Genomic DNA, 13,174 nt, shown 5'->3' on the forward strand with positions numbered 1-13,174 from the left:
GCTCCTGCGCCCCCTAGGAAAAAACACAGACAAAACTGCTTGTAACTTCCGTTAAGAATGTCGTAGAGACATGAAACAAAAAACCTCTATGTGGGTCTAACTTAGACCAAGATTTCATACACTGACGTCCTTCAGGAAAAACTAACAGGAAGTTGGCAAAAACCCCTTCAAAACAAAAGTTTCATAAAAAATGGCATTTTTGGCTCTTTGAGCTGTAATTTGACCCCCTTAAAATGCTTCAAAACTCACCAAACTCGACACACACATCAGGATTGGTGAAAATTGCGATCTTAATCAAAAAACCAAACCCCAAAACTCAAATTTGCGCTCCAGCGCCCCCTAGGAAAAAGCACAGACAAAACTGCTTGTAACTTCCGTTAGGAATGTCGTAGAGACATGAAACCAAAACCTTTATGTGGGTCTGACTTAGACCTAGATTTCATACACTGACCTCCTTCAGGAAAAACTAACAGGAAGTTGGCAAAAACCCCTTCAAAACAAAAGTTTCATAAAAAATGGCATTTTTACCTCGAGCTGTAATTTGACCCCCTTAAAATGCTTCAAAACTCACCAAACTCGGCACACACATCAGGATTGGTGAAAATTGCTATCTAATTAAAAAACCAAACCCCAAAACTCAAATTTGCGCTTTAGCACCCCTTGGAACAGTAAGAAAGCCACTTGAAGATAGTCTGTAAAATATAATTATGCCAAAGGTTGTCCAAAGAACCACAATGACATGTTATGTAGGCCACAAGGAAGTGATTTAAAGTAACACAAGATCATGCTTTTTAAGTGACCACTTTTTAATAATCATCTAGTGCCATCTGGTGGTCATAGTGGAAAATGCACTCACTGGACACACTTCATTAACTACATCATTGAATGTTGATACATTTGTTTAATGTCAATTGTCCTAGCTATGGTTTTTATCAACAAGTGGACAATATAAAGATGTATTAAATGTTTTCGTCCCACCGGCATAAACTGAAAATTATATTAATGCACTTTTTTCAAGACATTCTTCCTTCCTTGGCCAGTACTTCTCTCCATTTTTCACATAGAGACACGCAAATTATTGTTAACTTCACAGGCAGAGGTAGAAAGACAAAACTTTATTTAAAATGTGGACCCAATTTCAGACGTGTTTGAGTCATGTATATCGGGAAAAAAAAAAGAAGAAGCAGATTTCCTTTGTTCCTTCTGCAAATAATTATTCAAAGCTCATGTTAGACAAGACACGTTGTCTCACTTAAGCCACAGCTTCATGTTGTAATAATGAACACATGAGTGATAACCCGTCACAAGTATAGTGAATATTTAAAGGGGAGGCAAAAATTCTCCTTGTCGAGGGTCAAGTCAGTGCTTGTTTGCTATTGTTTCTTCCAAAATAGTATTTAATGTGTGGTGACTTACGTGGTGGCAGTGCGGGGCACGCACAAAAACTAAATTGTCCAAGGCCGAAGAATTGCGTCATCGCGGAAACAGACTTCTTATTTACAAGCTACTGTGGATTAGACTCGGTGCTGCTGAGCCAACTTTCCATAGCCACCTCTGGCTGGGTCGTAGTCCTGCCTGTATTCGTCTCTCACCTGCAGAGAAACAGAAACAATGAATCATTCAAACTTCATCTCTTTAAGTTTCCTAAGAACAACATTCACTGTGGATTTGGTGTTCTAATCTCCAGTAAATTGGGTTGAATGTACCATAAATTCCGGACTATAAGCCATAGGCGCCCATCAACATTTCTGCTGGTGGGGCCTCGGACGGGCGGTAAGTCTGACGCTACTTTTGTACTAAGCCGGATAACCCCTAAACGAATAATAATTTAACCGAAGCCCCGTTTCAATCCAATCCAATCCACTTTATTTATATAGCACATTTAAACAACAATAATGTTTCCAAAGTGCTGTCATCATTTGAACAAATTTGGTCCACCCTGAAAACAAAATCAAAATAAATTTAAAAACTCTGACTTTTAACAACAAAGTATGAATGTTCTGCCCTGAGCAATTGCTCAAAGTCCTTGTTTCCTGCCGGACCTTTTAAGTGCTGGACACATTGATCCAGACAAGCAGCAACATGGTGGGAATCCCAGAGTGTCAGCTTCATCACGAAACTCAGTCAAACATTTGTAAGTAGATATCGTGCATAAAAGATATTTAGTTTGTTTTGTAATGAAATTGCTGACTTTGTAATGTCTTTTGTATTTGTGGGTGTGTTACTTGTCTGAGAGTATCTTGTTTAAAACATGTAATGCAAATTTTGACCAGTTGGGAGCGACAACGCTACACCTTAGGTTTAATTTTAATAATTTAAATACAGTGTGTGCAATATCTACATGTGTAAAACATTTGTAGTTTGTTGTGTGAATAGATCAATACCAAAACTATTTTAATTATGTAAAATACACAAAGGATGTTATACTTTTGTCATGTTTATCTTATGTTTTTATTTTCAGTCTTACAAACCTAAATGAAGGAAGAAGGGTAAAGAAATAAAACTGAGGAAGGAAAATAATTAAAATGAAAGAACATCAACGCTGAACAAAGATTCTGGAGCTTCTGTTTCTTCATGCTTTTAACTAGCTGTACAAGCTGGAAATTAGCAGAGGTGGGTAGTAACGTGCAACATTTACTCCGTTACATCTACTTGAGTAACTTTTAGGAAAAATTGTACCTTTAAGAGTAGTTTTAATGCAACATACTTATACTTGAGTATATTTATAGAGAAGAAATGCTACATTTACTCGGCTCCATTTATCTACATTCAGCTCGCTACTCATTTTTATCGATCTGTTAATGCACGCTTTGTTTTGTTTTGGTTTGTCAGACAGACCTTCAAAGTAGGATCTGTCGCATGCCTGCGTTTCACCAATCAAATGCAGTCACCGGTGACGTTTGACTCTGTTTCACCAATCAAATGCAGTCACTGGTGACGTTTGACTCCGTTTCACCAATCAAACAGAGCCAGGCGGTCACATGATTAACTGCACATAGAGTTTCAGCGGCAAACAACATGCTTTAACTGACTGGTGACTGCATTTGATTGGTGAAACGCAGTCAAACGTCACCAGTGACTGCATTTGATTGGTGGAGCAGAGTCAAACGTTACCAGTGACTGCATTTGATTGGTGAAACGCAGGCATGCGACAGATCCTACTTTGAAGGTCTGTATGGCAAACCAAAACAAAACAAAGCGTGCATTAACAGATCGATAAAATTCAGTAGCGAGCAGCGAGCTGAATGTAGATAAATGGAGCGGAGTAAAAGTAGCGTTTCTTCTCTATAAATATACTAGTACAATTTCTGGCTACTCTACCCACCTCTGGAAATGAGTAGCGAGGGCAGAATAATAATTTATTGACGGTGCGAAAACCGATGTGTTTACTTTGCAATTAAGTCAACGCAGTCTCGTACAAATGTAGCCTGCGGAGGCACTTTCTGACGTAACAGACACATTTCGATGTCTGGCCCCAGAGCCCTTCAGCTCTTAAAACCGCGGCCCCCTTCATCATGTAGTTATTAAATAGTCCTGGTCTCTAGTATTTCCTTCAGTTTGGTTCTTTCAACCATAACGTCCGTCTTTTAGTCGTCTATAGCATTTCTACTTGTATGGAGTCTCCATTCATCACTCCATGCAACATTTCTACATTTTACAATGTAACTAAAACCCTTCATACTTACTAAATCATCCAATGTGTGATGTCTATGTTAGTTCAATCAGCTTGAGGTCAAGGCTTCTATAAAAATAACTATAACAATAGACTTACCTGTCCTCCAGACTTGCCACGACCATACTGTCGTCCTTCCTTAAAGCCGATGTCCCAGTCTGTCCTGATCATACGGTCATCGAGTCGTGTGCCATTGATGAAGCGCATAGCATGTTCTGCATCTGCCCTTGTGTAGTATCTTACACAAGCTGGGGTTAAGGTTTGTGGCAGACTCTTACGGCGTCACACAACAATTATAATTATTATGATAACAAATCAATTAAGTCTGGGTTGTGTATTTCTTCAAAGAAAATCAATTTCGAAACCCAAAAGGATACTCGACAAAGCAGAAGCCGCAGGCCGTCTTCTTTACCTTATCCAGACCGATGATGATGCGCTTCACGTCTCCACTTTTAGAGAAGAGCTCATGTACCTGCACGGCAAAAACAAAATTGATTAGAAATACAATAAAAAGTATGCAACTTTAACAATGAAAACAGGCGTCAAAAAGGTCTTCTAAAATACTATTTTTCAACTATTTTAAATAAGTCACTATGAGGTTCAAATACTGAGGACATCTGTTAAACCAGGGGTGTCAAACTCAAATACAGACTGGGCCAAAATTTTAAATGGAAGAAAGCTGCGGGCCAAGGTTGAACAAATTAACCTTTTAATAGGGACCCAAACAAGTTTTGCATTAAATATTGAACAAGCAAGGCTTATATAACTTTAGTGACATGCAAAATCCAGTTTCAAATAATAATAATAATAATTAAAAAACATCAATGGCATATCAAATAAAATTTAAATAAAAATGTTATGCATTTTTTTCTAGTTGCAATCTTTTGAGGTAAATATCAAATTTTTTCCACAGGCTAATAATACATTTGAAAATAAAATAACAATAATGAATGAACAAAACATTCAAGCCTTGAAGTAACAAGAAAAAATGCATGAATAAAACGTTAATTATTGCTCAGTGTGCTGGAAGTTTCCCGGAAGAGTTAGTGCTGCAAGGGCTTCTGGGTATTTGTTCTGTTGTGTTACGGTGCGGACGTTCACCTGAAATGTGTTTGTCATTCTTGTTTGGTGTGGGTTCACAGTGTGGCGCATATTTGTAACAGTGCTAAAGTTGTTTATACGGCCACCCTCAGTGTGACCTGTATGGCTGTTGACCAAGTATGCCTTGCATTCACTTGTGCGCGTGTGTGTAAAAGCCACAAATATTATGTGACACGCTGTTAGTATGGAGGAAAAGCGGACGTGACGACAGGTTGTAGAGAACGCTAAAGGCAGCGCCTTAAATGCATGCCCCCAATATAGGTGGAAATCGGTAGAAATTCGGGAGAATGGTTACCCCGGGAGATTTTCGGGAGGGGCAGTGAACTTCGGGAGTCTACCGGGAAAATTAGGAGGGTTGGCAAGTATGAGTATTAGCGGTGAATGCGGTGTTATACAGCGGCACCGACGCTGTATAACACCGGCGGGCCAGCTCTAATGCTAAATTGATATTGGCTCAAGGGCCAAATTAAATTGCACGGCGGGCCAGTTTTGGCCCGCGGGCCAGAGTTTGACACCCATGTGTTAAACAGACAAGAAGCAAGGAATCATGCAGAGACAGAGTTCAATTTTGCTCAATGAGGAGAGACGTTTAGGCTGTACTCTGGTAACAGAAACAACCTACGCTCTAAAATCCTGCCCACGTGCTCCTCTATTTATTTGGGAGGTCCCTGGTTACATCACTGAGGCTGTTGCTGCAAAAAGGGGGGCAATCTCAGCAGCCCCAGTTAGAAACAATATATGACTCTTAATGAAATGCAAATGTATCTGCGCTGTCTGCGTCACGGCACTCGATGTTCGCCCTTGGCAGTCAGCAGACTCGCTTTGCACAGAGAGAGAAGTACACCTTCAGCACAATTGATAATAACTATAGCGACGACCTTTAAGCATAATTATTCTAACAGTCACAGCCCATTGGATGCAGTTTAGATTATTTTAAAATGTGTTCAGTACAGATAGTAGAAACACTGTTTTACTACCTTACTAGGAAGGTAAAGAACAGGCTAGCCATTACCTCCCTGCTTGGCACTCAGCACTAAAGGTTGGAATTGGGGGTTAAATCACCATAAATGATTCCCGGGCGCGGCACCGCTGCTGCCCACTGCTCCCCTCACCCCCCAGGGGGTGATCAAGGGTGATGGGTCGAATGCAGAGAATAATTTCACCCCATCTAGTACGTGTGTGACAATCATTGCTACTTTAACTTTAAAACACATATATAGTGTAAATAAGAGAACTCTGAACTGATGTAGTTCAGATGAAATGTGGCATAATCTCATACCTGCTCCTCTGTGGTGTAGAAGGAAAGGTTCCCAACATACAAAGTATGACTCAATTCCAGGAGCTTCTCCTGTTCATGGCACATACCCTGCAAAGAAAATAGCAAAATAGGATTTACACATGACTTGCTTACAATTTGCCTTAGGGGCAAATTGAAACTGAATTTCTAGATTGTTATGTTATGTTTTAAGCAGAGGTCTCAAACTCAATTTGCCTGGATGCAGAGCCTGGGTGAGGCTGGGCCGCAAGAAAAGATTTCTTAAAAAAATATATTTTTAAATGTCTTTACTTTTACTTTCAACACAAAATAAAATCAAAATATAAATGAACAAAATGAGAATGAAGAACTATGAGGCAATGCAAATTAAATACAAATAAAAAAACAGTTTGATTTGGTACGGGTTATGACTGTTATTACTGACGGACAGGTGTCATGGTGTGACTGCAGCCAGGCACGTAAGAAAACCCTCGTCTCCTTGGCAACGTCTCTGTCGCTTTCACTCATTTGCCGCTTTTCCACTAACGCAGGGGTAGGCAACCTGGAACGTTGGTTAAATTAAAAAAAAAAACAACAACAGCGGCTGTTTAGCTCGGTTGGTAGAGCGGCTGTGCCAGCAACTTGAGGGTTGCAGGTTCAATTCCCGCTTCTGCCAACCTAGTCACTGCCGTTGTGTCCTTGGGCAAGACACTTGACCCACCTGCTCCCAGTGCCACCCACACTGGTTTGAATGTAACTTAGATATTGGGTTTCACTCTGTAAAGCGCTTTGAGTCACTAGAGAAAAAGCGCTATATAAATATAATTCACTTCACACTTCAACTAACGGTTTGATTTGGTCCGGGTTATGACTGTTATTACTGACGGACAGGTGTCGCGGTGTGACTGCAGCCAGGCACGTAAGAAAACCCCCGTCTCCTTGGCAACGTCTGTCGCTTTCACTCATTTGCCGCTTTTCCACCAACGCAGGGGTAGGCAACCCAGAACGTCGGAAGAGCCATTTTTGACCCAAATAACACAACGCTGTCAAGCGGCGTTCACTAAAAACTTCCGGGCCGCGCTAACATTAAACTTTCCTATTAAGGTGGGGGCCGCTTTTAAACCATACGTTTTATCTTATATATCCGTCCATTATTTTGTTTTTGAATTAATATCTGTTTTAACCCAATAGGGACAATAGATTTTGACTATCATCAAAGCTAAACAGGATATGCAAAATCTGTAAGCTTTGAAGGGTGAAAAAACATTTTGGATGTATGTTTTTAACACTTATTTTCCTCACATTTCCCAATAAAAGTCAGTCCTAAACAAATATAGCAGACATGTCATGGTTTTCTTTACCCCTTTGAGGCCTTTTGGTCAGGTAATGTCACGGGTTTAAATTAGTAAAATCACTCAGGTTACGTAAATGTATACTAGTTGAAAAATGTGACATTTGATCAAAATATATAAAAATGTATTAAAATGAAAAAAAAAAAACTAACATTCTAAAGTTCTGAAGTTGATTGTGTGAACTGAGCAAAAACGTATAACAAAATATGAAAAATGAATCGTTCAATGTAGGGCTGGGCGATATATCGATATATACGATATATCGCAGGTTTGTCTCTGTGCGATATAGAAAATGACTATATCGTAATATTCGATTATATGTTCTCACACCATTGCTTTAAGCTGCGTGCATTACATTACTGGTGTTTTTCACTCCTTCTCGTCTGTCCTTCTCACAGAGACGGAAAACAAGCCCGTCACATACTCTCGCGCGTCTAGCGTCATAGCTCTCGCCGATCAGAGAGGTAGCAGCATGGCTAATGTTAGCTGAGCCAGGTCAAGCGAGCGCAGCTTCCGACAATACAAGAGAAAGATGGTGCGAAACTTATCACAAATGGAGGAAGAACAGTAAATGCCCAACAAAAAGAGCAGGGGGTCCATCATCTGGCGGTGGTTTGGCTTCAAGTGGGAAGATATTCAGCAGACAACAGCAATATGCTGTTCAATGTATGAACTATGATGATTAACCTGTGTGATGACTGTATTATGCTGATTGTATATATTTGTACCATGAATTGATTAACGTGGACCCCGACTTAAACAAGTTGAAAAACTTATTGGGGTGTTACCATTTAGTGGTCAATTGTATGGAATATGTACTGTACTGTGCAATCTACTAATAAAAGTATCAATCAATCAATGCAAAGTATACAGCAGAAGTGTTACTACAAAAAGGTAGCAACACTATTAATTTGTTCTGTCATTTAAAAAGTCACCCGTGAGAGAATGAAGAGTATTTAATGAACACAGTTTTGGTCAATTGACTTAGTTGTAATTTCCCTCTCTGCATGAAAGTTTAAACTGAGGATTTATTAATGCATTATGAAGAAGAATGTTTGAATGTAGACACATAGAATCATCATACTGCTGTGATTATATGCATCAAGTGTTCATTCAAGGCCAAGGCAAAATATCGTAATATATATCGTATTTCGCAATATGGCATGAAAATATCGCGATATTTATAAAAGCCAATATCGCCCAGCCCTAGTTCAATGCCTAGCTCCATAATAGACGCTAATTTCCGGATTTTTCGGACTATAAATCACAGTTTTTTTTCATAGTTTTGGCCAGGGGTGCGACATATACTCCGAGTGTGAAATTATTAATACATTACCGTAAAATATCAAATAATATTATTTAACTCATTCGCGGAAGAGACAAAGAAAATGTCAGCAATCGTCACACACATGTCAACCAATAATAATTCGGCGGGGGAGGGTCATGGCAGAAGTGCATTGTGTGTCATTGAATGCTAACTGCTATATGCTATATGCTACTGCCGTAGCTATTGAAATGGATCATTTCATCGTTGGCGGTAACTTATACAAACTGAGAAGGGCTGAACAAAAATGGCATCAAAAAGGAAATCATGTACTGCAGATTACAAGCTGGACGTAGTGAAATATACAGCAGAAAACGACAAGAGGAAGCGGCGCATACCTTTGGAGTTAGCAGAGTTGTTTAGAAGCGACATTGAGGAAGAAGATTTCATGAGATTTATGGATTAGGAGTGAGAGATAGTTTGGTAAAGGTATAGCATGTTCTATATGTTATAGTTATTTGAATGACTCTTACCATAATATGTTAGCTTAACATAGCAGTTGCTTATTTATGCCTCATATAACCTACACTTATTCAGCCTGTTGTTCACTGTTCTTTATTTATTTTAAATTTCCTTTCAAATGTCTATTCTTGGTGTTGAATTTTATCAAATACATTTCCCCCAAAAATGCGACTTATACTCCGGTGCGACATATATATGTTTTTTTCCTTCTTTATTATGCATTTTCGGCCGGTGCGATTTATACTCCGGAGCGACTTATAATCCGAAAAATACGGTTGTTGCTTTTAAAGATGCAGTATCCAGTCTCAGTGTCATGGAAAAAGGAGTTCCACTGGGTTCTACGTTGGGACCCCTTTTATTTTCTATATATATTAATGACCTTCCTCGAGTATGAACTAAATGCCAAGTACATTTATAGGCGGACAATACTGTTGTCTATGTGTCAGGTGCTAATATAAATCAGCTTCAGATTTCAATTCAATTCAGAACTGGCTTAGAATTCATTTGTTAAAACTTAAAGGGGAACATTATCACAATTTCAAAAGGGTTTAAAACAATAAAAATCAGTTCCCAGTGGCTTGTTGTATTTTTTTTTATTTTTTTTCAAAATTTTACCGGTCTCGGAATATCCCTAAATAAAACTTTAAAGTGCCTTATTTTCGCTCTCTGCGAAGACACTGGCCATTTCCCTGTGACGTCACACAGTGCTGCCAATGTAAACAAACAATGGGAATACCACAGCAAGATATAGCGACATTAGCTCGGATTCAAACTCAGATTTTCAGCGACTTAAGCGATTCAACAGATTACGCATGTATTGAAACAGATGGTTGGAGTATGAAAATACTGAAGAAGAAACTGAAGCTATTGAGCGAATTGACGCTATTCATAGCCATAGCATGGCGAATAGCTGCGTTAGCATCGCCGATAAAATGTGCGGACCAAACGATCAGGACTTTCGCATCTTTTGACACTGGAGCAACTTAAATCCGTCGATTGGTAAGTGTTTGTTTCGCATTAAATGTGGGTGGAAGGAAACGTAATATAGTTGCAAATGCATCTACAGGTTATCCATACATCTCTGTGCCATGTCTGCTTTAGCACCGCCGGTAAATAGCATGTTAGCATCGATTAGCGTAGCATGTTAGCATCGATTAGGCTGGCAGTCAACATCAACAAAACTAACCTTTGTGATTTCGTTGACTATCATTGCAAATGCATCTGCAGGTTATCCATACATCTCTGTGCCATGTCTGTCTTAGCATCGCCGGTCAAATTTGGAGACACTGTCACATTCAATGGGGGTCTGGCGGCAGACACTTTGGCATCTTCGGGCCAGTGGTGCAACTTGAATCCCTCCCTGTTAGTGTTGTTACACCCTCCGACAACACACCCACGAGGCATGATGTCTCCAAGGTTCCAAAAAATAGTCAAAAAAACGGAAAATAACAGAGCTGAGACCCGGTGTTTGTAAGGTGTTGAAAATGAAAATGGTGGGTGTGTTACCTCGGCGACGTCACATTCTGACGCCATCGCCTCCAGCACGATAAACAGAAAGGCATTTAATTCGCCAAAATTCACCCATTTAGAGTTCGGAAATCGGTTAAAAAAATAGTCTTTTTTCTCCACCATCAAGGTATATATTGACGCTTACATAGGTCTGCTGATAATGTTCCCCTTTAATATGAGAAAAAATCCCTCTATATGCTTTTTGGAACTCGCCACTCGCTACAATCTGCGGTTTTTGAACATTTACTTTGACAATGTTACTCCAACGACCAAGTACCCAGGGGTCTGGCTTGACTGTGAACTTACCTTAAAATGACATATAGACTATATGATTAAGAGAAGTTCCAGTTTCTCTATTCAACATGTTGGAAAAGGAGTAGGAAGAAGCAGAGCTTATTTAATCATACCCACTTTCCTTTACATCAGGGATGTCCAAACTTTTTCCACTAAGGGCCGCACACTGAAAAATCAAAGCAAGCGATGGCCATTTTCATAATTTTATTTTTAAAAACCAATACAATATATGTATAAAAAATATACTCAGTTATGATCCAGGGTTTTGCCCCCCAAAAAATATAAAAAAAGTGTCATTATTCGGTATTAGTATTTTTATTATTAATCAAGTTTTAAATCTCTAGATCAACATTAGGGAAAAAAATGGAAAAAACATAAAATATGCTATATTTTCACCCAATACATTTTTTATTTGACATTATTTAATAATTGGAGCCTTAATTTTGGATTTTGATTCATTATTATTTTTTGAGCAATGATACTTAAAAACAAATCACACTAAAATAATTGGGGACCTAAAAGTGTTAAAAATAAATAATAATTTTTTTTTACTGTTTACTTTCAGCACAATAATCTCGACATCAACTTCAGATATATCCGTAAATGTTTTGTTTTATTGTTGTTTATGTTTTGTTTGTTTGTTTTAGGCCCTTCTTTAAAAAAAACAGCTCAGTTTTTTATGTGGTAAAACACAAAAAGTGCAACATTTTCCCCAAAAAATATTTCAAAGTGGAATATTTAATGTGACGTAATCAGAGCCTTGAATAGGTCAATAATTCAAAATGACATTGATTTTGATTCGTTATTATTTTATAAAGAAAGAACCAGCCTGCATGGCAACTTTGTGTAATAAAAGTAAGCATTGCAACAATTTCTTGTTACATTTCACCTGTTTGCTCTTTCATACCACTTTTTATGATTTTAATTTTTTTCAATTGTATTCTTAAAATGTGCCGTGGGGCCGGTAAAAAATAACCCCCAGGCCGCACTTTGGACACCCCTGCTTTACATAGTAGTTGCTAAAAGTTTTGTTCACTTCCTGTTCTGAATTTAGTCACAATATACTCCATAAATAATAACAATAATAAATAAATAAACAATAATTGGTGAAGTAAGTTATATTTCATATGGAGACCACTAAGCGCCGACATGAGAGCCCGTTTCAGGGTTACACTATTGTCTTTTTTTTCAATAAGTCTCTCAGTTGCTTTCCAGCAATTGTCTTTTTCTCTTTCGTTCTCGCTCGCGCTCTGGCTCCAGCCCCAACCCCGTCTCTCATCCTGGCTGCTGCTTATAACAGAGCGACAGGTGATTAGATAACAAGGCTCAGGTGAGCCATCTACGCAGCTCTCGCTGATTTCGAGACCGGTCCTGGCACACCCCAGTTCGCTGCAGGCCCGCGGGCCACACCCCCTCCACAGTTAGCTTCAGAGTAACAATGTTATTAGAAAGAATAAGAGACCTATTATACTCTAGAAATGTTGGTCTTAATTAAAAATGCACGCGTGTAGTTGTGTTCAGTGTTAAAAAAAATATTATATGGCTCTTACGGAAATACATTTTAAAATATTTGGCTTCTTGGCTCTCTCAGCCAAAAAGGTTCCCGACCCCTGATCTAGAACATTAATGGATGGATGAATGAAATAAATTCAGAATGTTTATCTTTGTGCTCTGCGATGAGGTGGCGACTTGTCCAGGGTGTACCCTGCCTTCCGCCCGATTGTAGCTGAGATAGGCGCCAGCGCCCCCCGCGACCCCGAAAGGGAATAAGCGGTAGGAAATGGATGGATGGATGGATGGATATCTTTGTGCTTCTTCTTTGTACTTTGTAAACACTTTAAAGTTTGAAGAGTTTCTTGAAGTGGATCATGTTAGTACATTGTTTGATTCCTTTGCTTAATACATTCCATCATTAAGTTCCACATAATGATGTACTGAAGGTCTTAAGTGTTGTACGTGTGTACTAATGTTTTAATATTACATTTTCTCCAAGGTTATATTTATCTTGTGTTGAGAAGAATTGTTGTACATTCTCTGGGAAGCAGATTAGTTTTATTTGTGTATAATTGTTAGCTGTTTGGATATTCACTAGGCCCTGCGATGAAAGAGCGACTTGTCCAGGGTGTACACCGCCTTCCGCCCGATTGTAGCTGGGTTAGGCACCAGCGCCCCCCCGCAATAAGCGGTAAAAAATGGATGGATAG

General features: G+C 39.0%; 1 protein-coding gene across 1 annotated transcript in view; it reads right to left on the reverse strand.

Moving 5' to 3' along the window:
* Positions 1-1,100: 1,100 nt before the first annotated feature.
* The window catches only part of LOC133540355 (nuclear cap-binding protein subunit 2), a 12,396-nt gene continuing 322 nt past the window's right edge, over positions 1,101-13,174 (reverse strand). The window contains exons 2-5 of the mRNA XM_061882879.1: positions 6,054-6,140; positions 4,051-4,145; positions 3,773-3,911; positions 1,101-1,592 (exon numbers count right to left, since the gene is read on the reverse strand). Of these exons, the coding sequence (XP_061738863.1) occupies positions 1,515-1,592; positions 3,773-3,911; positions 4,051-4,145; positions 6,054-6,140 (399 nt within the window). The 3' untranslated portion in view covers positions 1,101-1,514. The remainder of the gene's footprint in view (positions 1,593-3,772; positions 3,912-4,050; positions 4,146-6,053; positions 6,141-13,174) is intronic.

This window comes from Nerophis ophidion, linkage group LG22 (genome assembly GCF_033978795.1).
Source record: "Nerophis ophidion isolate RoL-2023_Sa linkage group LG22, RoL_Noph_v1.0, whole genome shotgun sequence".
In the NCBI taxonomy this organism is placed as follows: Eukaryota; Metazoa; Chordata; class Actinopteri; order Syngnathiformes; family Syngnathidae; genus Nerophis; species Nerophis ophidion.